At 39.5% G+C, this 26,243-nt stretch overlaps 1 protein-coding gene across 6 annotated transcripts; it reads left to right on the plus strand.

Annotated features, from left to right (window-relative positions):
• The first annotated feature begins 4,332 nt into the window (after positions 1 to 4,332).
• On the plus strand, positions 4,333 to 8,443 carry ARMCX1 (armadillo repeat containing X-linked 1). Of its 6 annotated transcripts, none has more exons than XM_079911228.1 (5): positions 4,333 to 4,431; positions 4,776 to 4,841; positions 5,285 to 5,447; positions 6,197 to 6,311; positions 6,565 to 8,443. In XM_079911228.1, exon 5 carries the CDS (start codon positions 6,695 to 6,697, stop codon positions 8,057 to 8,059), a length of 1,365 nt encoding a protein of 454 aa, XP_079767354.1. In that variant the 5' UTR covers positions 4,333 to 4,431; positions 4,776 to 4,841; positions 5,285 to 5,447; positions 6,197 to 6,311; positions 6,565 to 6,694; the 3' UTR covers positions 8,060 to 8,443. The 6 variants fall into 6 exon arrangements, with proteins under 6 accessions (XP_079767354.1, XP_079767353.1, XP_079767355.1 ...); XM_079911227.1 differs by having other exon boundaries at positions 4,336 to 4,431; positions 4,773 to 4,841; XM_079911229.1 differs by having other exon boundaries at positions 4,336 to 4,431; positions 4,773 to 4,841; positions 5,345 to 5,447.
• Positions 8,444 to 26,243: the final 17,800 nt, after the last annotated feature.

A 26,243-nucleotide genomic window follows, 5' to 3' on the forward strand; every position in this document is an offset into this window, starting at 1 on the left:
TGGCTTACTGATAATAGAAGCAACGCAACAAAAAAAATTCTATATGGACCAAAATTTAAATATCAAAAAACACACATAAAATTAGAAAAACATACAGGCCATCCTAAGCAGGACACAAACCCCAAAAAATGTAAAGAAAGAATTGATACAGTTTGTATCATAAAGATTTTTAAAATTCTATATAGCCGAAGTCCAAAGAAAATTATAAACTGGGAAAATATTTATAATACTTATGACAATCTAAGAGCTCACTTCCTTAATTTACAGAAAGTTCTCATATATTAATAAGAAAAAGATGAAAAACCTAGTGGAAAAACTGGGAAAGGCAGTTCATAGAAACAGGAATACAAATGGTTAAACCTATGGGAAGATGCTTAATCTCACTTATAATTTAAAAAATCAAAAAATTTTGGAGCACAACATGGAAAATATATATCAAAATTTAAGAGGTGAGAATTGGCAGCATGGATAAAATTTAAAATGAACTTCCACTTTGACCCAGTGATTTCTCTTCTAGGAATTTATCCTAAGGAAATAATGCCACAATTGTCAAATATATATGTAAACAAAGGTCTCCACTGTAACATTTTGGTAATAGACAAAGTTTGGGAAGAGGATAAATATCAACCAGTAATATATTGGTTGAATTTTGATAACTCCACACTAGAGAATATTATTGTAGCTGATAAAATGATGTACATGTTATATTAGGTGAAAAAGTAGTTTGCAGAATAGTTTGCATAGTATGATTCCAAGTTATTTTTAAAAGATATGCATGTGCACACATTCACATATATCTACATAATTTTTTTGTTGATATATAGGAAACAACAAAAAAACCCTGAAAGAGTCAATTGAAAAGTTAGCAGCGGTTTTCACAGGATTTATCCTAGGATTGAGGTAGATGGTTCATCAAGGTGGAGAATTTGAGACATTTTTATTTTCTTCTTCTCTTCTCCTAGTTAGCACCTGCTTCCCTTAATCTCAGTTCAAAGTTTCACTCCTCTCCCCATCAAGGAAGCCTTCCCTGATCCCCAGACTCTGCCACTTCTTTTACTATATTAACAGTGTTCCTTTCCTTCAAAGTATTTTTCTCACTTTGTATGTATATGTGATTATTTCATTAAGGTCTTGCTTTCACTATGAGAGCAGAATTAGTGTCTGTTTTTGCTCATCAACATATTCACAATAAGCACAGCACTTGTGGCAATGCTCCCTCTTTCTCTCCCCCTCCCAATATTTTGATGTAGACAGTTACATTTTCTCAGTCTTACATAAAGGGTTATGAGAGTGCAGGTTTTAAACATCTCTCCCCATCACAAAAACACAGATGAAGAAAAGCACAGCAGAAACAAATAGCTAACATTACACTAAATGGTGAAATATTAGGGGCATTCTCATTTACTTCAAGAACAAGATAAGGAGGCTCTCAAATCACCATTATTATTCAACATAGTTCTGGAGGTTCTGGTTGATGTAGTACATCCAGAAAATGAAAGAATAAGAGATAATAATGATTGGAAAAGACAAAATTTTAAAAATCATCATTTTCAAATGATTATGTATGCATACCTAGAAAAACCAGTTATCAACTGAAAAACTACAGGCATACATCAGAGATATTGCGGGTTCAATTCCAGACTACCACAATAAAGCCAGTATCGCAATAAAGTGAGTCACACATTTTTTTGGCTTCCCAGTGCATAGGAAAGTTTTGTTTACACTACACAGTGGTCTATTAAGTGTGCAAAGCATTATGTCTTTAAAAATGTATATACGTTAATTTAAAAATATGTTACTGCTAAAAAATGCTAACCATCATTTGAGCCTTCAATGAGTTGTAATGTTTTTGCAATAGTAACATCAAAGATCACTGATCACAGATCAGTGTAACAGATATAATAATAATGAAAAGGTTTGAAATATTGCGAGAATTACCAAACTGTGACATAGAGACGTGAAGTGAGCACATGCTGTTGGAAAAATGACACTGATAGACTTGCTTGACACAGGGTTGCCACAAACCTTCAATTAGTAAAAAAATCAATGTCTGTGAATCACAATAAAGCAAAGTGCAATAAAATTAGTTATGCCTCTATTAGAAATATTAAGAAAGGTCACTAAAAGTAAATATATCAGAATTATTTGTTTCGGCAATAACCTGGTAGAAAATATAATCATAAAAGGAATGTCATCCCCCAAAGCAACAAAACCATAAAACATCTAGGAATAAACTTAACAAATAATGAGTATGACCTATCTGAAGAAACATAAAATTTATTGAAGATCATAAAAGTTGACATGGATAGAAAGACACAATTTTTAAAGATACCAGTTCTCAAATTAAAGTGCAGATTCTTTGCACTTTATGTCACTCAGTGTGAACCTTTTTGTTCTGTATATAGTTGTTCTGTATATTGTTGTTCAACACATATACATACATAGACTCTGTATTTGCATGAAGAAAGGTGGAAATTGTTATCAGTGGTTGGTGGTGGAACAGGCATTGCAGGGAACTTTCACATTCTACTTTATACATTTCTGTGTTTGCACATTTTTAAAAAAATAGTGTGTATAATGTGTGTGAGAGAGAGACAGAGATTGATTTCTACTAAGAGGATGTATCTTTTTTTTCAAAGTGAGTTATTTTTAGTTTTTTTTTAAGTCTTAGTTGCCTGTGAGAATGTGATGAGAGCTATGACCCCTCTTCCCACTAAGATGGACATATGCGTGCACATGACTTTGATACAATTTTAGGTAGAACAAAGAGGTGGCCAGTTGAGAATTCCTACTCTAGGTTAATCAGTATGGTTAGTGGGGAGAGTCCTTCAGGCCCAGGCATACATTTGGCTGAGGGAGCACCAAGGTGGGTGTGGGCTGCGGGCAATGACCCTGCAGCAGGGCTGGGTTCTCCCTGGGTGCCCTGAGGTAAGGAGGCCAGGGGTGGGAGGCCAGCAGGCTGCCCCTCTCAGGCCAGGTGGTAGCAGCACATGGCATCAGGAACAAGGTTAACTGGGCCACCATTAATCAGGGCAGAGCAGGACAGGCAGGCCTGGGTGCTTCCCCCAGCAATTGCTTTTCTAGGCTTCATGGAAACTTGCAGCTACAGGAGTAGGTGGGAACAGCAGTCTCTTCTCTGCATCCCTGAGTTACCTCTGTGGGAATATGAGGGAGGGAGGGAGGAAAGAAGTCAAAGGTGTTTACTCAGTTTTGTCACCTGAGTAAAGGTGGCATTTACCACTTTGGTCACCATGTATATTTTTAGAGTGTGCAAAAAGAGTCAGGTTCTATAACGCAGGGGATGAGAAGCTCTGGAATATAGGAGAGATGGGAGGGCATCACCTTCCACCCTTTCTTCTTGACAAGGCCGGGAAGATCGGATGATTTCTGCATCCCTCACACCCTCAGCTTCCTCAGCTTTAGTAGACTAAAAGCTAATCTGGAGCAGGTGTTCAGAACAGCCATCAAATCACAAGAGGTTCACACAGCAGTCAGCCAAGACTTTGCGACATTGAATGCATGTCTTTCTTTAATCAAACAATACAAGATTTTAATGTTTTTGTTTTATCAAATTGTAAGTTGATCCAAAATTAGAAAAAGTAATAGATCATTTATGTAAAATGGCAAAGATTAGACAACTAGTCATCTTTGTGGACTAATTCATAGACCATGTGAAAAATAACAGTTTTCCATTTTAAAACAGGTTACTACGTTTTGAAAGCTTCTTTTTGACTGTAACCAGTGGAAACATTTTCCTTGTGTTATAAATAAATATAGTAAAATTAGCGAGGCCTTTTGGGTTTTCCCCTCCGACTTAAATTCTTCTCCAATCAAACGAAGATAGCATCATTTTATTTTCTCAATATAAGAGCAATGCATTACTGATTTTTAAAAAATGAACAGAAAAGTTTAAGAAAGTAAGACATTCCCACTACCCATATCCTTTTCTGAGATCTTGAATCCCATTTCATATAGGGGTGCAGGGGAAACGCTGAGCATTGAGGCTGCGTTGTGTGGGGGGGGGCGTGAAGGGAGAGGTGGGTGGACAGGGAGTAGAGGAGAGAAAAATTATTCCTCAAAGAGGAAGAAAAGACCAATGGACATGGGAGCAGATGTAGTTTCTCTCTGCTAACCAGAGAAAGGCAAATGCCAACCACAAGATAAGCTACTTCTGGTTTCTGGGATTGGCAGAGGAAAATGAGTGGCAGGACCTGCTGTGAAGGGAAAGGAAACGGGTGGGCCGGCTCCTGCCGCACTGCTGGTGGGAGTGGTAATTGGGGTTCTGAGCTCACGAGTGACGTGGCTCTCACGTGAGCAGGAGCCGACGTGTGCAGACGTCCTTCTAATCCAGGTCTTTCGTTTGGTCCGGTTGCCATCTCCCTATTACCTCGAGGGCTGGCGGGCCTGTGGCCAGGAGAGGAGGAGGAGGAGGTAACTTCCCTGATCCCAGCCAGTCTATGTGTGGATGGGTGCTTGCCCGGGGGATTCCTGCGGTGCGGGTAGAGGAGGGTGGAGACTAAAGAAGGACGAGGCTCGCTTTCTCCACACCCTTGCACTATCCCCGGTCCTTTCAAGAACAAGAATGGTGGACCCTGGGGGCCAGATTACAGGGGAGACCCCAGACCAGGAGGGGGGAAACCTGAAACCTTTGGCATCCAGGGCCTTGAATCGGGAAGGCCCGATGTTAAGGTTCTTGTCCTGTGTGCTGGTCCATCTAGCAAGCCAGTATCTTGGGGCTAGGCGTCTGTCTTGTCATTCCCCGTGTCTTTCAGTAGGGCGCTGTACCACTCGGAGCAAAGGAATAAAGAATCTGCCCCGAACCTCTGCAAGTCAGTGTAAAGGTGGGATTGCCCCGCGGTCCCCAGAAGGGCGGGGATGGCTGGGGTCCTCCTCCTAACTCGGGCGCATTACTGACTCCGCAGTCACCTCCCTGCTCTTTTATATAGGAAATAGGAGATGACAGCGTGTACAGGAAACATAGTTGTCGTTGGGGCTATGACTGCGTCGTGCAGGGGAATCAAAGAGATCTTTGGGTTTTCTTTTGCTCCTCCGGTTTTTCTCACTCCCTCGCCCCGCCTCCCCTCTTTCCAGTTGTTCGAAAGGGGTGTGGTTTTTCCTGGGAAAATGGCCGACCGCTGGGGCAGGGGCTGGGGCTGGGGCTGGGACTGGGGGCGGGAGGAGGGGGTGGATGGACGCCCTTGCTGGAAGAGGGCTGCTGTTAGCGGAGTCCTGAGAAGTGGGGATAGGGTGAGAGACCAAAAGGTGAAATCCGTTTGACAACCAGGACCTTGGATTCGGAAAGGCTGGTATTGGGACTGTCTGAAGTGCTGTTCTGTCTGCCTAGCAGTCTGTCTCTGCCCTGTCGCCTGTCTGTGTCTTTGGATCTTGCGGCTGAAGGCCAATCCAACTCTAGGAGCAGGAAGAAGAGGAAAATTGTCCAGAAACAAGTATGTCAGAGTGAGAGTGGTGGCACTATTTAGGGATCCCTGGGCTGGAGAATGGTGAAGACTGCAAACTCCAGTGGGTCTGTGGACCTCCCCCACATACCCCTCCTCCTCTCCTCTCTGGACCATTTCGGAGCTTGCAAAAGAAAGTGCTCTGCACGGAAAGAAGTGGCTGGGAGGACGAAGGTGTCACGAGAGTCCTGGGGTGGGGGTGGGGAGGACCTTTCTCCAAATTACTCTTTGGTACCAGAGTTGTCAGTCCTTAGGTTAGGTGGAGGCGGAAACCGAGATGAGGGAGGAAGGAAATTGCTCCCGAGCCGTGGATATAATGGGTGGGGGTAGGAGTATCCTGGTACCTCTGGGTTGGTGGGGGTGGCGGAGGCAAGGGCGGAGTTCGAGACTTCTGTGCATTTTACGCCTGTCTGGCTTCTAGACACTCTCCCTCCACCACCATCCATTTTGTTACAGGGAAGGAGTTGTGGCACTCACCTTCGAAGGCAGTGACTTTCGGGGCTGGGGGCTGGGTGGAGGATTGGAGGAGATCGAAGGAACGGGGGGGCGGGGGCGGCTCATAATGAACTTAAAAGCCGCAGCTCAGTGAGGAGAGCGGGGGAACCGAACGTGGGAAATATTGGGCTCCGCGGGACTAGGGCCAGTGATTCCGCAGAGGAACGTGTGTCCTGTCCCGGATGAGGTTCATCTGTCTGTCCCAGGAGCTCTCAGCACCACTCCCCCCACCGCTTTGTATGCAGGTTTGCAGGACTCAGTGTACTTCCAGGCAAGAAATAGAAGGAAGAAACTGCCTGGACCCCTGAGGGTGTATGTGGGGCTGCCACTGCCCCCAGGACATCTGGAGGGACAGGGGAGGTAGGGAACTGATTAGCTATCTTAAATTTAACATACTGGGGTGGGGTGGTTGAACATGAGGTTGGAGAATCTGGAGGTGGGGAAAATTTTCAAAATTACCTTCCTGATTTAAAAAAGGGATCAGTGATCTACCCTTGAGTCCCTGCCATGTCCCCATTTGTTTTGTTTCTTTGTAGGTCTGTAGTTCAGTCTGTCTGCATGCAAAGGCACAGAAGGAGGAGACTGAAGCCTCAAATCTTTCTTTCATTCTTAGGTCCCCCAGTATCTGTAGCTGCAGCAGAGCCTGCTGGCTGTAGCTGAAGACTCCACAGCCCCCTCCCCCTGACCCCTGACTTGGGAGCACTCTTCTGGCCAGAGCAAACCCTCCAGACACTCGTGGCAGCATGGGCCGAACTCGGGAAGCTGGCTGCTTGGCCGCTGGTGTAGTGATCGGCGCTGGCGCCTGCTACTGCGTATACAGACTGACCTGGGGAAGAGATGAGAGCGAGAAAATCTGGGACGACCACGATGATGATGATGAGGAGGAATCCAGCGATATTGCAGAGACTGGGAAAGGAGCTAAGGCTAATGCTGGGGCAGGGGCTGGAGCCAGACTTCAGGGTGACTCAAAGGCCAAGGCTGAGGTGTCCGTGGAACTCAGGAGTGGATCTAATGTAAAGGCAGAGGCCCACTTGAAGGCCCAGAGTGGAGGTGGCCTAGAGGCCAAGGCCAAGGCCCTTTTCAGCACCCTGAAGGAACAGGCAAGTGCAAAGGCGGGCAAAGGGACCAGGTTGGGTACCATCTCCGGAACCAGGACCCTTACACCTGGTTTACCCTGCCCAGGAGTCAGGGGTGGAGGCTGCCACCCTGTGAGGAATGGAGCTAGGACTGGGGGCAGGACTAGTGGCAAGTCCAAGGGAAGGACCAGAGGTAAGAGCGCCAGGACTCCAGCTACATCATGGCCTGTTCGAAGGGGCAAGTTCAACTTTCCCTATAAAATTGATGATATTCTGGGTGCTACTGACCTTCAAAAGGTCCTTAACATCCTAGAAAGAACTAGTGATCCTTTTATTCAGGAAGTAGCCTTGGTCACTCTGGGTAACAATGCAGCATATTCATTTAACCAAAATGCCATTCGTGAATTGGGTGGTCTCCCAATTATTGCAAAACTGATAAAAACGAAAGATCCCATTATTAGGGAAAAGGCGTACAATGCCCTTAATAACTTGAGTGTGAACGCGGAAAATCAGGGCAAGATTAAGACATATATCAGTCAAGTGTGTGATGACACCATGATCTGTCGTTTGGACTCAGCTGTGCAGATGGCTGGTCTAAGGCTGTTAACCAACATGACTGTGACAAATCACTACCAACATTTGCTTTCCTATTCTTTTCCAGACTTTTTTGCTTTGTTATTCCTGGGAAATTACTTCACCAAGATTCAGATTATGAAACTAATCATAAACTTTACTGAAAATCCAGCCATGACAAGAGAGCTGGTCAGTTGTAAAGTACCATCAGAATTGATTTCCCTCTTTAATAAAGAATGGGACAGAGAGATTCTTCTTAATATCCTTACCCTATTTGAGAATATAAATGACAACATAAAAAATGAAGGGCTTGCCTCATCCAGGAAAGAATTCAGCAGAAGTTCACTTTTTTTCTTATTCAAAGAATCTGGAGTGTGTGTTAAGAAAATCAAAGCATTAGCAAATCACAGTGATCTGGTCGTGAAAGTAAAAGTCCTAAAAGTATTGACCAAACTTTAACTGGGGGTCTGTCCCAAACAATACTGAGGTAATTTTTTTAGTTTGCACTTGGGAACAATGCATTTTGTAAATTCTTTGCTTTTCACTGTGCTTATATGTCAAAGAGATCCTTTCAGCTGCTATTTTGGAATAATGAATATCACATATCAACAGTGATGCTGGTTGTGATGGTTGGTTTTAGGCTAGACCATTTTAAGGATGTCAGATGAATACTAGAGCTTGTACAAAGAAAGCATTTATTGATTCCATCTTGCTACCTAGATTGAGATATTTTTACTCTTTCCTCTACTTAAACTGACAGCGAACTAATCACGAATAAGCTATACTTTTGTATTGGTTTACATTTGTTAATCTTGTGTTTCATCAATAAAGTTGTGTGTTTTAACCAGCAAAAAAAAAATTATCATGTTCTTGAGTTTATGATATATTTGGAGAGGCAAGATGTATGGAAACAAAAAGATACTAACAAAACTGAGAACCTCTAATCATGGCCATCTGTTTCCTATTTCTGCAGGCAACAGTGCTCTCCTCCGGATACTTAAGTAGAACTGGGCATGAAGGATGGGATAAAAACAGGGCGGAAGGGCATTGGAGGAAGGAGGAGTGATGGGAAGAAAGGCATGGAGGTGGGAATTTTTCTCCACAGAAGAAGGAGGCTGTGCCTCCTCTGTGGAATAAAGTGTGGGGAGGGGAGTGATGGAAAATACAGTCTAGCAGTTGGATGAGTTCCATTCATGGAGGATCCCTGATTTCTAAACTGAGGTGTCTGTATATTATTCCACCAACCCCTGGGAGACACCAAACCCTTTTGTGACCAGAGGAGTGACAGGATGAAAGGAACGTTATGTGGCTGACTTGTGTGCAGAATGGGTCAGAGTTGGAGTGGGGACAGGAGTGGCCACTGGAGATTGGAACACCACTTAGGAAGTTACCACCATAGTTCAGGCATAGATGCTAAAGGCGTGAAATTTCACTGGTGGCAATGGGAGTGGCAATGGGAGGAAGGAAGTGAGAGTTGCTTTGAATGAAGAAGTGCTGGAACCTATCCTGGGGACATACAGAGAGGGACAATTTTATTGTAGGGTCCTGAGGGCATTTGATAGGAAAACATCCTCTTTCTTGTCCAACTCTGGTGTCTATGGGAGTGAATATGTTAGTGATTATTTTGAAATTATGAGAAAATATAAAAGAATAATTTTTAGTGCTTCTATCAGATTTCTTTTACAAGATTGGTTGGGGCAGGGTCTTTATGGAACCTCGAGAGGGCTGTTGGCATCCATACTGGAGAAGATCCACCTCTCTTCCAACCCAGAGTATGGTGAGGGTGTGGGTGGAGGGACACCTTCAAACTGTGCTGGTGGGAGCATACTTGGTACAAGATCCATTTGGATACATGTTTCAGAAGCTTTCAAGATGTGCATGTTCTTTGACCCATTAATTCCACTTATACAAATTTGTCCTTAGGAGATATAATTGGTTTAGGAGAAATAACTGGCTTGTACAAGTTTGTGCATCTTTGCACTGTTTTGAAGAGTGGAAAACTGTGAATGACCCAAGTGTCTTGAAATAGGCACTTGGCTAAGAAATTAAGGTATTGAAACATTATTCAGCTCTTGAAAATGTTGATGGGCAACTACACTTATTTACATGGAGAAAATTCAGTATATATATATATATATATATATATATATATATATATATATATATATATATATTTTTTTTTTTGTGGTACGCGGGCCTCTCACTGTTGTGGCCTCTCACGTTGCAGAGCACAGGCTCCGCACGCGCAGGCTCAGCGGCCATGGCTCACGGGCCCAGCTGCTCTGCGGCATGTGGGATCTTCCCGGACCGGGGCACGAACCCGTGTCCCCTGCATCGGCAGGCGGACTCTCAACCACTGCACCACCAGGGAAGCCCTCAGCATATATTTTAAGTGGAAAAGCCAGTTACATGACCATATACATAGTGTATTCCATTTTTGAGAAATATAAAATATTTACATGCATTAAAACTTCTATAAGGCTATATACCAAAATAAGAAAAATGGCTATGAGTAATAAGACAGTGCATGAATTTAATATTTGAATCTTTTCCCTCATCTGTATTTTCTTATCTGTAATGTATATTGATGTTTTGTGTAATTGTTGGAAAATAAAAATGTTGGATACAGGCTCGGTTGGAAGTGACGGAGATGATAGAATGGGAGAATGGGTGGGGTTTATATGGATATCTTTCCCACATATTGAGTGGGAAAATATTTAGACCAAAAAGGAGGATGTGTTGAAATGATAGATGAGCTGTCAAGATGTGGATACTAAGAGTCCTTATATCATATGATTAAATGAGGTAATGTGGGTAAACTGCTAAAGTAGTGCTGGAACATAGGAGTTAATTGATAAAAGCGAACACCCTTAATTAGCTAAAAGACAGGGTGGATAATTTTTAATTTACCTTTTTTTCTAAGGTGTCCTTCTGCCATACGCTAGTGTTATTTTTCCCCAGCTTTATTGAGATATAATTGACATAACATTGTGTAAGTTTAAGGTGTATGACCTGTTGATTGATATATATATATATATATTGCAAAATGACTACCACCATAGCATTAGCTACCACCTCCATCCTGTCACATAATCACTATTTCTTTTTTGGGGTGAGAATATTTAAAATCTACTCTCTTAGCAACATTCAAATATATAATACAGTATTACTAGCTATAATCACCATGTTGTACATTAGATCCTCAGAACTTGTTAATCTTATAACTGGAAATTTGTACCATTTGACCAATATCCCCCCATTTCCTCCACCCCCAGTCCCCAGTAACTACCACTCTACTCTCTGAGTTCGTCTTTTTTAGATTCCACATATAAGTGATATCATACAGTATTTATCATTCTCTGTCTGACTTATTTCACTTAGCATAATTGCCTACAAGTTTTTCCAAAGTTATTGAAAACAGCAAGATTTCCTTCTTCTCATGGCTGTGGTATACATACTACATCTTCTTTAACCATTCATCTGTTGATAGACACTTAGATTGTTTCCATATCTTAGCCACTGTGAAGAATGATGCAATGCTTATGGATGTGCAGATATCTTTTCCAGATTTTGTTTTTATTTCCTTTGGACATATATCCAGAAGTGGGATTGCTGGATCATATGATAGTTCTATTTTTCATTTTCTTTTAAGGAACCTCCATACTGTTTTCCATAGTGGCTGTACCAATTTGCATTTCCACCAACAGTGCACAAGGGCTCCCTTTCTCCATGCCCTCTCCAACACTTGTTATCTCTTGTCATTTTGATGATACCCATTATAACAGGTGTGAGGTGATATTTCATTGTGGTTTTGATTTCTATTTCCCTGATGATTAGTGGATGTTGAGCACCTTTTCGTGTACCTGTTGGCCCAGTGGATTTTAATAAATAAACTGATAAAATAATTCCTCTGAGGAATAGGGTCTTTGTTCCCTTCTAAGAACTGAATATGTTTCCTCAATTCCATCTCATCAATTTTTACAACATTCCTAATGCCTGGGTTTAGACATGAGACATGAAGCCTAAGTATTTCTCAAAGTAGGGTTGGTGGAATTCTGGGAGTACATGTACATGTTTCTGGGTTTAAGGCATTTCCTATACATGTTTTTTAAGCGTTCTGTTTTCATTAAAGAAATTCATTATAAGTATATTCTGTATTTTCAAGTGTCACCTGGTGACTTGGGAGCCAAATTTTGTGTTTATGTTAAATACCGTCATGGCACTAAGTGTGAGCACCACTGTATTCATTGATCATAAGATAGATGTTTCCCTGCCACCCCCTGCTCCCCAGTTTTAGTATTTCTGAAGTTATGATAGATCTTATAGTTGGTGGCACCTTAACATTGTGTCATAGTTTAAATAGAAGTATATTTTTTTCATTCTTAGTGGTATATAAAATAATGATGTATCTAAAAATCAAAGGCATCTTAGATCAATGAAATTGTTTCTCATCAATGAGACTACGTAAAGACATAATACATAGAAGATGCATTTGCTCCATAGTAAGTTAAGTATCACTTTGTACTGATAGAGGTTTGGCAGCAGTTTGAGTTACAAAACTGGCAGAGGGTTGAGGGGGAGTCATCAGACTCACCCTACTGAAGGAATGTTTAAATCAAGAGAATCTGTGTTCTTGCCATTGGTATCATATTTATGTTGCAGACTGATTTAGAGCCACCAAAGCAACATTATCAATCTCATGGAATTAATGTTAATTTAAATTTGTTTAGTTATGTAGCTTGATGTATTTTTAATTTGTGAGTTTTTTGCTTTGTACTTTGTATGAGAGTGAAGAGTGGCAGAATATGCTACCCCAAAATATGCCACTTTGGCATAAGGATTATTTTGAGCTAAAAGCACTTGAAAAATAGCAGGTACAAGAAGTGCGCTCTGAACTTCCCTTTTCTTCCTGAAGACAAGAGATAAAAGTCCAATGTGAACGATGCCCTTCCTATACCAGGAAGAAAGACATATTATTGTCTCCAGAGATGGGGAGTTGAGGCTGAGAGAATTCTGTAAAACAGTTCTTGTCAAAATAACTTTTATCTTCCTTTAGTCTCCGCATATTTTAGTTTCTTTTGCACAATTGCTTTTCTTCCTTCAATCCAATATATAAGCATTTAGGTTTTGCCACTTCTTTGGATCTCATTTCCTTATGAAGCCTCCCATATCATGCAAACCTTGTGTTAAATAAATGTGTATGCTTTTCTCTTGTTAATCTGTCTTTTGTCACAGAGTCCCAGCCCAGAACCCAAGATGGGTAGAGGAAAGATGTTTCTCTCTCCAAGAGCTATAAGTAAAGGCATTGATGCCTAATTTTAGGTTGTAAATAATTAAATAAGATTATAATAATAATAATTTCAGACAATATTAGAAGCCCTTGAGTTTTCTCCTTTTTAGAATAATATTACTCAAATTTGGTAAGCAAGATATGTATGTCAAAGACATGTATATTATAGAAGAAAAGAGGGGGGTGGTACCTAGCATTTGTCAAACATTGGCATTTTATATGTTTCCCTCCCACCCCCACCTTAGTCTCAATAATCATGTCAAGTAAATATTATTATATTTCTGCTGAAGAAGAAATGGGATTTGGATAAGTTGGATAAGATTCCCAAGATCACTCCATTAGTAAGAGGCAGAGCCAGTGGCCTTCCAAACCTGAGCAACTGGTTGCTTTAAAGTTGCCTAGTATGGAGCCAAACATCTGTATAATGCCTCCATAGATACCCAACACAAAACTCCCCTTGATGAAGACAGAGACGGAGATGAGATTCTGTATGTTGACTACGTAACTTTGTAGATACCCACACAGCAAGGTGTAGAAGAAAGAGTAAAGTCTTAGGGGTTGCCTATAGGCGAGACTTGGGTGAGAAACAGAGATACTCATATTTATCTTGCTGCTTCTATGTGTCAGGTAGGGTGAGCAGTTGGAGAATGGAGCAAACAATAAAAACTTCTGTATTGATATCTTGAACTTGGGGTGCTGAGTGACTTTTCTACATGCGGTGAAAAATGAGGTCAATTTGCATAATAAAAAGCCACCGTGCAGCAGGGGCACAGGTCTGACCAGTGTCCATCTGCTCCTGCAGGTCTCTTTTCTCATCCCTTCCCATTCTTCCCTCTCCCTCCCTCGGACTTGTCTTTTCCTTTCCTCCTTCTGAGAGACCATTGGCAGTAGTCTCTGTGCTTCTGTGTCTTTTGTGGATGACCGCTTAATTCCCATGACACCAGGTGATGCACCGGTGGGCATTTGATACAGAATAATATTTGTCATTGCTGTGGTAATACGGTGACCTGGGTGTGGCTGGATGCCAAGATTTTTTGGACCTTTGTTGAACAGAGACTGAGAAGGCACCAGTCTTAACGTGGCACAGCACTATGTGCACTGCATGCAATTTTGATGTCCCACACCTGGTATTGTTTGGCACAGAATCACCCAGACTTTGGTAAGTGCTGTGTGAGACAGATATGTGACTGCCTGGTCCAGGGAGGCCACAGGGCTGGCCCAGCCACACGCAGATGTCCTCATGCTTTCACATCGGAGGCTGCCACTCTCAAACATTTTGGGAAGGGCACAGTTCTGTGATTGTGGCAGCTCATCGGGGCAGGGAGGGGGCAGTGTCCTCTCTTTAGAGAGGATGACAACTTCTGGGTAACTGAGGAAATTAGAAACTCAGAGGATATTTTGCTATTTTGGTTTTTCTCTCATCTAATTGTTTTAGGAATTTAAGTGGGTCTATCCCAGTCAAATGTGTTCAAAGGGAAGTTTACAAAGATGGAGTATAACTCTCTTATAAATTGTCACCCAAAGCATAATATTTCAAGGCTCAGGAAACTGGTTTTCTATTTTTAAATTCATATTTTACTTGCCTTGTTTCAAAAGGGATTCTAAGTGTAGGTTTAGCAAATTGATGTGGTTCAGGCAAATTTTGTGTTTATGCCTCTGTTTGGTTAATTTCTCTGCTAAATTCCCTTGAGAATGTTTTTTTTGAAGAGTGATTATGACTATTTTCAATGCTATCTTTTTACATTCATTTTACATCACATCCCAGGTTGAACGTTTTATTCTGATTTCTCTGTTTAAACTGTGGCTCTTCCTTGCCTTTAAACCAGAACTATCGTGCTGCCATCTCGGGGTGCCGAAGACTAGGGTAATGACCCCTGGTTTGCTCTGCCCTGAGGTGTGGTGTCAAGCAGGTCAACACATATTTACTTTCAGAGATGTGTATCTCCATGCTTTCCCCTCTCCATTGGGTCCCTCTCAGGCCTTGTGTTAAGGGCTTGGGCAATGTTAGGTTTGGGGGTAAGCCTGAGTGGAGGGAGAAGGTAGGGGGTGGGAAAGAAGCCTTATTGGATGGGTAATTTTATCCTAACAGGTTCATGCCAATGGAATTCAATCCAGCACTGGCAGTGGGCTAAGTGTAACTTTTTGGCCCTGTTGACCATTTACATTTTAAAAAGTGAAAGAGTAAGTGTAATACAAGCATCTTTGTTTGGGCATTAGAGCCTTCTGTTTATTGAGCATTTTTCTAAGTTTGCACATGGACATAACATGTTGTTAAATGGGGTGGAATTTCTTTTTGAAAATAAAACAGAATGACAGTCTATGTTACTATAAGAAATGTAATTACGAAATAGATCAGATTCTTAGTGTTGGCTGCTCAGAACATTCTGTCCTTAAGATCAATGTGCAGCAGAAACCAAATTATCATCAGAAGGTTGTTTATTTTGTGCTCAGGGAATCAGGGCAAGCTGACTTAGGTAGAAATTAGTGCTCTCAAAGTAGATGGATATCTAATTCATTTAGCGTCATTCATGTTTTTTTTCCCCTTTATAGTGATCACCTATAGGTGATCAAGTTTTTCATATTTTCCCTTTATGGCTTCTGGACTTTTGTTCATCCTGAGGAAAGTTTTCCTTACCTCTAAGTTATAAAAATAAACTCTATGATACATCTTAATACTTGGTAGTATAAATCCTCTTTATTGTTTTTTTTTGGAATTGTCTTCGATATTCTTGGCACTTTGTTTTTCCATATAGATTTAAAAAACAAGCTTGCCAATTTATGCACACACAGATACAGACACAGACAGACACATCACCTGTTTGGATTTTAATTGTGATTGCAATGAATCTATAGATCAATTTGGAAGGAATTAACATTTTTACAATATTGAGTTCTCCAATACATTAAGATGGTATATTTTGTCCTTTAATTATGTCTTCTTTAATTTCTTTCAGTAATGTCTGAATTTTCATCTTCAGACTTGCACATATTTTGTTAGAATTATTTCTAGGACTTGGGGATTTTTGTGACTTTGTTCTTAAAATTTCATTTCTAATTTCTTGCTGCTGTTATAGGAATAGAGCTGATTATTAATAATATATTGACAGGGCCTTCCCTGGTGTCGCAGTGGTTGAGAGTCTGCCTGCCGATGCAGGGGACGTGGGTTCGTGCCCCGGTCCGGGAGGATCCCGCGTGCCACGAAGCGGCTGGGCCCGTGAGCCATGGCCGCTGGGCCTGCGCGTCCGGAGCCTGTGCTTTGCGACGGGAGAGGCCACAGCGGTGAGAGGCCCGCGTACCGAAAAAAAAAAAAAAAAAAAAAAAATATATATATATATATATATATATATATATAGAGAGAGAGAGAGAGAGAGAGAGAGAGAGAGAGAGAGAGACATTGTATTGTGTGATCTTGTTAAATCATTTATTAATTTTAATAGTTTATTTATAGATTCTTTTGGATTTTCTACATACACAATAATTTTGTATGCAAATTGTCTTTCTTCCTTTTCAATTCTTGTACTTTTTCTTTTTCTTCCCTTTTTGCAAAGTCTAGCATCCCCATCATGGTGATGAATAAAAGTGATGACAGTGGCCATCCTTTTCTTATTACATATCTCAGGTGGAATCTCCTGATATTTCAACATTAACTGTGATGTTTGTTCCTTTATTTTTGTAGATAGTTTTTAATCAAATTAGGGAAGTTTCTTTTTATTTCTGGATAGATAAAAGTTTTTAAACATTTTTTTTATTGGGGACTGGCACAGTGGATATGACTCTGTGCTCCCAATGCAGGGGCCTCAGATTTGATCCCTGACCAGGGAACTAGATCCCACATGCATGCCACAACTAAGAGTTTGCGTGCCACAACTAAGGAGTCCTCCTGCCGCAACTAAGGAGCCAACCTACCATAACTAAGGAACCCACCTGCCACAACTAAGGAGCCCACGTGCTGCAACTAAGGAGCTCACCTTCTGCAACTAAGACCAGGTTCAATCAAATAAATAAATATTTTAAAAAATAAATTTTTTTTAATTGAAGTACAGTTAATTTACAATACTGTGTTAGTTTCAGGTGTACAGCAAAGTGATTTGGATATTATATTTTTTTTCGAGTCTTTTCCATTATAGGTTATTACAAGATATTGAATATTGTTCCCTGTGCAACAGTAAATCCTTGTTGTTTACCTATTTTGTATATGGTAGTGTATATCTGTTAATCCTATATTCCTAATTTATCCCTCCCCCCTTCAACTTTGGTAACCATAAGCTTGTTTTCTATATCTGTGAGTCTGTTTCTGTTTTGTAAATAAGTTCATTTGTACTTTTTTTAAGATTCCACATATAAGTGATGTCATATAATATTTGTCTTTCTCTGTCTGACTTACTTCACTTAGCATAATACGCTCAAGGTCCATCCATGCTGTCACAATGGCAAGATTTTATTCTTTCTTATGGCTGAGTAGTATTTCATTGTGTGTATCCGAATCACTTTGCTGTATTCCTGAACCTAACACAATGGTATATATGTATACCCCAATTTCTTTATTCAGTCACCCATCAATGGACACTTAGGTTGCTTCCATATCTTGGTATATTATCCATATTATCTTGTAAATAATACCTGCAGTGAACATAAGGGTGCATATATCTTTTTGAATTAGTGTTTTTGTTTTCTTTGGAAAAATATCCAAAAGTGGAATTGCTGGATCATGGTAGTCCTACTTTTAAATTTGTGAGGAGTCTCCATACTGTTTTCCACAGTAGCTACACCAATCTACATTCCCACCAACAGTAAATGAAGGTTCCCTTTTCTCTACATCCTTACCAACACTTGTTATTTTTTTTTCTTTTTTTGTTTTGTTTTGGTGTTTTTTGATAATGGCTATTCCAACAGGTGTAAGGTGGTATCTCATTGTGATTTTAATTTGCATTTCCCTGATGATCAGTGATGTTGAGCATCACTTCAAGTGTCTGTCTGCTGTCTGTACGTCTTCCTTGGAAAAATGTCTTTTCAGGTTGTCTGCCCATCTTTTAATTGAGTTGTTTGTTTTATTGTTATTGATTTGTATGAATTATCTGCATATTTGGATATTAACCCCTTATCGAATATATCATTTGCAAATATCTTCTCCCATTCAGTAGGCTGCCTTTTTCTTTTGTTGATATTTTCCTTCACTGTGCAAAGCTTTTTACTTTGAAGTAATCCCGTTTGTCTATTTTTGTTTTTATCATCTTTGCCTGAGGAGACATATCAAAAAAAATATTGCTAAGACTGATTCAAAGAGCATACTGTCTATGTTTTCTTCTAGGAGTTTTATGGTTTTAGGTCTTATATTTAAATCTTTAATCCATTTTGAGTTTACTTTTGTATATGGTATGAGAAAGTAGTACAGTTAATTATTTTGCATGTAGTTGTCCAGTTTTCCCAACACAATTTATTGAAGAGACTGTCTTTTCCCCATTGTATATTTTTGCCCCTTTTGTCATAGATTAATTGACCTTGTAAGTGTAGATTTATTTCTGTGCTCTCTATTCTGTTCCATTGATCTATGTTTCTGTTTTTGTGCCAGTACTATACTGTTTTGAGTATTGTAGCTTTGTAGTATAATTTGAAATCAGGGAATGTGATATGTCCAGCTTTGTTCTTTTTTTCTCAAAGTTGTTTTGGCTATTTCAGGTCTTTTGTATTTCCATATAAATTTTAGAATTATTTGTTCTAGTTTTTTGAAAAATGCCATTGGTGTTTTGATAGGATTCCATTTGAATTTGTAGATTGGCCATTTTAACAATATTAATCCTTCCAATCCATGAGCATGGTATATCTTTCCCTTTGTTTGTGTTGTCTTCAATTTCTTTTATCAATGTTTTATAGTTTTCTTAGTACCAGTCTTTTACTTTCTTGCTTAGGTTTATTCCTAGGTTTTTTATTCTTTTCTTATGCAGTTGTAAATGTTTTCATAATTTTTATTTCTGATAGTTTGTTGATAGTGTATAGAAATTCTACAGATTTCTGTATATTAATTTTGTATCCTGAAACCTTACTGAATTTATTAGTTCTAATAGTTTTTTGGTGGCATCTTTAAGATTTTCTATAAATAGTATCATGTCATCTGCAAACAGTGACAGTTTTACTTCTTCCTTTCCAATTTGGATGCCTTTTATTTCTTTTTGTTGTCTGACTGCTGTGGCTAGGACTTCCAATAGTATGTTGAATAAAAGTGGTGAGAGTGAGCATCCTTGTCTTGTTCCTGATACTAGAGGAAATGTCTGTGTCCTTCCCTGGGTTAGGGAAGTTTCCAGCTATTATTTCTTCAAATAAGTTCGCTGCCCCTTTCTCTGTCTCTTCTCCTGGGATCTCTATAATGCAAATGGTAGCTTAATGTCATTCCAGAGGTCTCCTAAACTATCCTCATTTTTTAAAATTCTTTTTTGTTTTTTCTGTTCAGCTTGTGTGATTTCCACTACACTGTCTTCCAGTTCACTGATCCATTCCTCTGTATCATCTAATCTACTGTTGATTCCTTCTAGTGTACTTTTTAAAAATTTTGGCCATGTTGGGTCTTCATTGCTATGCACAGGCTTTCTCTAGTTGCGATGAGTAGGGGCTACTCTTTGTTGCAGTGTGTGCGCTTCTCGTTTGCGGTGGCTTCTCTTGTGGAGCATAGGCTCTAGGGTGTGCAGGTTTCAGTAGTTGTGGTGCGTGGGCTCAGTAGTTGTGGTGCGTGGGCTCTAGAGCACAGGTTCAAGTAGTTGTGGCACACGGGCTTAGCTGCTCTGTGGCATGTGGGAGTTCTTTCTACTACAAGGACACTGATGCTAACGAGGAAACTCCCAAAACAGCTGCACGAGCTTTAAGAGCAGAATCTTTGTTTCCTATACCCCTCAGGCTCTTCTGTTTGCAAGCTCCACTGGCCTTCAAAGTCAGACATTCTGGAGGTTTGTCTCCCTGGTGCAGGACCCCCAGGCTGGGGAGCCCAATATGGGGCTCAGATCCTTTGCTTTTTGGGGAGAACCTCTGTGATTGTGTTTATCCTCCCACTTGTGGGTCACTTACCCAAGGATGTGAGTCTTGGATATATTGTGTGTCTGCCCCTCCTACCCATCTCATTGTGGTTCCTTCTTTATAGCTTCAGTTGTGGAAGATGTTTTCTGCTAGTCTTCAGGTCATTCCCATAGATAGTTGCTCTGTAAATAGTTGTAATTTTGATGTTCCCATGAAAGGAGGTGAGTTCAGGGGCTTACTCCTCCACTATCTTGGCCACACCTCCCCTCTTTCTTATTTTCTAATACAGGTTTCCACTGCTGTCCAAAAGTAGAGTGTTCACAAGCCAAAATGGCTTAAAGTGAAGAAGCAATTACCTTAGGACAAATATTGTTAATGGATGCACAAAATAAACTGAGATAAAGCACAGATGCTCACAGACACAGTTCAAAGCTATGGCACCTTGATGCTGAGATGATGAGTGTAGCTCACAGGGAAGGAGCTTGGCAGTGAATGCTACTCTCACTCCTTGGGGTACATGCTGCTTCCATAATAGCTTGGCTTGCTGCAAAACAAAGGCTGAATGCTATTTTCTCTTTTCATCTTTTTCCATAAAAGCAAAAATTGCCTTTGGATTTCTTTCAGTTTGTGAAAACAGGTACTAATGTAGGTCTTTTGTAAAAAAGCAAGTAGCATGAAGCAAACTTTCAAAAAGCAGGGGAAATTTGTGTATGCATTAATTTCCATAAATTTAGCACTGTTTTCACTGGATACCATAATTTTTGATAAGTTGTATCAATATTTTGATTTTCATTTATATCAAAATATTTAAAAATTTCTTTTGTGACTTCTTCTTTGACACATGTTTTAAGAGTGTGTTGTTTAATCTTCAAATATTTAGAGATTTTGCAGCTATCTTTCTGTTATTGATTTCTAGTTTAATTCCATGTGGTCTGAGAGAATACTTTGTATGCTTTCTACTCTTTTAAACTTGTTAAGTGTGTTTTATGGCCTAAAATGTGGTCTGTCTTGGTTAATATTTTATGTGAGCCTAAGAAGTATGTGTATTTTTTGCTGTTGTTGGATTAAATATTCTACCAATGTTAATTAGATCCGGTTGATTAATGGTGTTTTTTTTTCTCCCTTTACATGAGACAGGAAGTCTAGATGGAGCTGGAACCAGCCAGTTGTCCTTCCCCCAGGTCAGATAAGGCCCTGGTAATGTAGTTTCCCTTTCAGGGTAGCCTTTGTTATGGAGAACATTTTGGATGTATTTCAAAATGTTTATTTTTCCCCTGGGCATAATTCAAAATGGTTATTTTCCCCTCCCCCTGACAGAAATATGAGGGAAATTTTCTCTGATCTTCATTGTGAGAACCTGTTGGCTTCCATCAGGGAAGAAAATAGTGAAAATGTGATGATCCCCTCGAAAGTGACCCTGCCCATAGATTTTTAACTCTTAAGCTAGTCTACATCCAGCCTCTAGCAATTCAAAATGACCATTGAAGGTATTCTGACCAGTTACTGCTTCAAGTAGTCTCATCTTAGCTGTGATTCTTCCTATATCTCCAGACTTTGGGGGTGTTGTTTTGCCCTGTGACCTCAATTCTCTGATCAATCTTAGAGAAGTTGTTGATTTTCTATTTGTTCAACATTTTTCTTATTGTAAGGAGGGCAATGAGGACTTTCAACTCTTCATATGTTGGAGCTGAAGCTGAAGGTCACTATTACATTTTTACTTTGAGAATTTCCATTTGATTCTTTTCCCCCCACATTTCAGTTATTGGGTGAAAACATCTATCTTGTTTTCTGTTTTCTTGAACATATCAATCACAATTCTTTTAAAGTTTATGTCTGATACCTCTAATAGCTTAATCTTCTATAGGTTCATTTCTATTGTTCATTTCTTTTCCTCCTTTAAAAAAATTCTGTTTGTCATATCTCTTGGTATGCTTTTGTTTGAGTGCTAAATATTATGAATGAAAAATTCTAGAAAATGTAGATGACTTTGTCTTGATTTGTAGAAGATTTGCTTTGGCTTTGGCAAAGCAGTATAAGAGTAAATTACCTTAAGCTAATCAAGAATTGAACTAATTTGAGTTTGGATTTCAATCTTTGTCAGACCTATTCTATTTCTAGTTCACCCTTATTCCTAGGGTGTAATCCTTCAGGGGTTCTAACTGACAGCCTAGGGAATTTATTAGTTCCCCCAATCTTGGAAATCTACAAACTCCAACTTTTATCTTCCCTGCACTATGAAGCTGCCAAAAGCTCAGTTTATCTTCCTAGCCTCTTAATCGCCTTTTTCTACTTGGTTTCTTTGCTTCTAGCTCTACACCCATTTAAGAATTGGTGAATGCCTCAAAGAGAAAATCAGTTTCATTTCTTTGTAATTTCCTTTCTCCAAGATCTTAGCCCATCAAATCCTGGATGTGTAGGTAGCCCTAAGTTCTAGATTTTGAATCCTTAACTCTGTGTAACTGCTGAAAGTTCTACTAAGGTTTTTTTGACTCTTAGCAGCTTATTTTTCAGTCTCTCCACCCATGTTGATAATGAATTGACAAATGCTTCAAGAGGAAAATTGGTGTCAAATGTGTTTCACCTCTTTAAGTTTCCCTTCTCTCCACGATTTTGGTACTTCAAATCCTGGCTGCTTTCACAGCTCTCCAATGTCTTTTTTTTTTTTGGTTGCGTTAGGTCTTCATTGCTGTGCACAGGCTTTCTCTAGTTGTGGTGAGCAGGGGCTATTCTTCGTTGCGGTATGTGGGCTCTAGGTGCATGGGCTTCAGTGCTTCCAACACGTTGTCTCAGTAGTCGTGGCACGCGGGACCTGGAGCGGGTGGGCTTCAGTAGTTGTGGCTCACAGGCTCTAGAGCACGGGCTCGGTAGTTGTGGTGCACAGGCTTAGTTGCCCTGCGGCATGTGGGATCTTCCCGGACCAGGGATCAAACCCATGTCCCCTGCATTTGCAGGCGGATTCTTAACCGCTGCACCACCAGGGAAGTCCCTCTCCAATGTCTTTAAACAATTTAACTTGTTTAAATGTAATAACAATTGATTTTTCAGCTTTTCTTGTCCTTCTAAGTGAGAGGATTGGTCTTCTATTAGTAGGCTGTCATAGCCAGAAGCAAACTATCCTCTATAACTTTGAATGTAATATTTTTATTACCATCCCATGCAAAATATTTTCAAATTTTAATTCTGATTTCTTCTTTGACCCATGGGTTATTTAAAAATGTATTTCCTAATTCCAAAAAATATGCAGATTATTGGTTATATTTTTATGATTGATTTTTAGTTTATTGCACCATGGTTAGGGAACACACACCGTATGATTTCAATCTTTTGAAATTTGTTAAAACTTGCTTTATGTCCCAGTATATGATCAATTTTGATACAGACATACCTCAGATATATTGTGGGTTCAGTTCCAGATCACCACAACAAAGTGAATATCAAAATTAAGTGAATCACATGAATATTTTAGTTTCCCAGTGCCTATAAAAGTTATGCTTACAGTATCGTAGTCTATTAAGTGTGCAATAGAATTATGTCTAAAAAATAATGTACATACCTTAATTTAAAATACTTTATTGCTAAAAAATTCTGTCATCTGAGCTTTCAGCGAGTTGTACTCTTTTTGCAATAATAACATCAAAGATCACTGATCACAGATCACCATAACAAATATAATGATAATGAAAAACTTCGAAATATTGTGAGAATTACCAAAATGTGACACAGAGACATGTAGTGAGCAAATGCTATTGGAAAAATTGTACCGATAGACTTGACGCAGGGTTGCTACAAACCTTCAATTTGTAAAATATGTAGTATCTGCGAAGTGCAATAAAGGGAAGTACAATAAAATGAGGTATACCTTGTATATGTTCCATATGTTTTTTTGAATGAAACTTTTGTGATTGTTGAGTGTAGTTTTATACCAATTAGGGATTGAACTAATTGAATCATATTTGCTAATCATGTTCAAATCTTCTATATTTCTGCTATTTTTATATACTTATTCTGTCATCTACAAAAAAAGATATTTTAAAATCTCCCACTATGATTGGGCACCTCTATTCTTTCTTATAGTTCTGTCCATTTTTTGCTTTATATACCACATCTTTTTTTTTCAGAGATGAAAGACAATTTATTACTCACATCAATAGCAGTAGCCAGAGTATCAGCATTTTTACACCAGTTCCTGGATCCCATTTCCCAGCTGGTGATATGAAGAGAGCCAGATGACACCAACACACACAATGAGATGTGTCACAGAAGAACTCTGAGCTTAAAGAATCTGAGTCTTTTATCCTTACTAGCAAATCTTACCTTTGCTCATGAAGGAGACACTATCTCTATCTTCCAAGGCTGTTTGCTATACAACCTTGAAAAGATAGTTCAGAACAATGGGCAGTGAGTGCCTTACTCAGAATATGTGCAGGCACATGACAAAGCCACAGAGAATTGTCTCCCAACAGAGTGCAGCTTGAGAAGGATTTATTGCACCTAGCCTCGATCAGATGACCAATTAATGATTTCTGACACTGACCCTGGAGAAAGTACTTGCAACATTTATGCCACATATTGCATATTTCATAATTAGTTACCGAAAAAGATATAAAACTATAAGAACTATAAGAGAGTTCAGTGGTAATATACAAAATAAGTATATATGAAATCATGATATATACCACATCTTCTAATCCTAAATTTTATCCTACTTGAGATTTGAATGGCTTCTTGAATATGTAGCTTGACATTTTGGAAAGTTTCAGAAAATTGTCAACCATTATTTCCTCAGATATTACTTCTGCCTCATTCATTCTCTCCTCTATTCATTCTCTTCTCTTCCTGGATTTCAAGTATACATACGTTACTTGAAATCTTTCTGTATTCTCTGTCTCTTAGCTACTCAATGTTTTCATCCTTTTGTGACTCTGGCATTTTTTCTGGATAGTTTCTTCCAACCTACCTTCCTGTTCAATAATTTTCTTTTCACCTGTATGTACTCTGCTGTTAAATCCTTCCATTCAGTTCTTAATTGAGATTATTCTATTTTTCAGGTCTAGAATTTGTTTTATACTTTTTAATAGTTTCCATTTATCTGCAGCAATTCTCTATATTGTCCTTTATCTCCTTAAGCATAGTAAGCATATTTATTTTAAATCTATGTCTGATATATCTGATAACTCTAATATCTGAAGCCCTGATGTGTCTTTTTCTATTGTGTGTCATTTCTGATGACTTTTGTTAATTTTGTCTTGTCTTCTTGTGTACTTGGTTGTTTTCTATTGTGTGCTAGATATAGTATTTTACGAAACTTCAGAAAAAATTTGAGGCCGATATTGTTTCTCTCTGAAGAAAATTTGTATTTGTCTCTGCAAGGCACCTAGAGGCATTAGCACTCTGGAATTACCTTAATCCAATTTCCAATGGTTGGGATTACTTAAAGTTAAACTGAAGTCCTTGTAAAAGCCTGTCCACATGACCTTTTTTTTTGTTTTAGATTCCATATATATGTGTTAGCTTATGGTATTTGTTTTTGTCTTTCTGACTTACTTCACTCTGTATGACAGACCCTATGGTCATGAAGAACCTAGGGGCAAGACGGGAATAAAGATGCAGACCTACTAGAGAATGGACTTGAGGACACGGGAAGGGGGAAGGGTAAGCTGGGACAAAGTGAGAGAGTGGCATGGACATATATACACTACCAAACATAAGGTAGATAGCTAGTGGGAAGCAGCCGCATAGCACAGGGAAATCAGCTCGGTGCTTTGTGACTACCTAGAGGGGTGGGATAGGGAGGGTGGGAGGGAGGAAGACGCAAGAGGGAAGAGATATGGGGATATATGTATATGTATAACTGATTCACTTTGTTAGAAAGCAGAAACTAACACACCATTGTAAAGCAATTATACTCTAATAAAGATGTTAAAAAATAAAAAAAGCCTGTCTATGTCTCCTTCACTCTGACTCTGAGGTGCAGCTCTTTCAGTATCACAATCCAAAGATTTTAGGGTTTACCAGGTATACCTCTTGGCAAGATTTGGATTCCAGTACCTGTCTCCCTAGTCCCCCAAGGCTACCCAAAATTCTACATAGCCTCCCAGTAGTTCCTTCAATAACTGCATATGTGCCATTGGGAAAAGTGGCCGTAATATTAAGCTCAACTTTTCCCACTCCTATTCTGAACCAGGTATTCTTCACCATTTTGTTAGCCCTCTAGTGCCTTCAGGGAAATGAAAATCTATGTTCTGTCCAGCTTCTCCAGATCAGCAGGAGGATTGGTTTCATTTACTCATCTTCCATTTCCCTAACTCGTTATTGAGAACTTTTGGTAAATTTTTGTAGAAGTATACCATA

This window comes from Stenella coeruleoalba, assembly GCF_951394435.1.
Source record: "Stenella coeruleoalba genome assembly, chromosome: X".
Lineage (NCBI taxonomy): Eukaryota > Metazoa > Chordata > Mammalia > Artiodactyla > Delphinidae > Stenella > Stenella coeruleoalba.

What these genes read in the sequence shown, in the direction of transcription:
- ARMCX1 (XM_079911228.1), top strand. Translation starts at nt 6,695, where the DNA reads ATGGGCCGAACTCGGGAAGCTGGCTGCTTGGCCGCTGGTGTAGTGATC.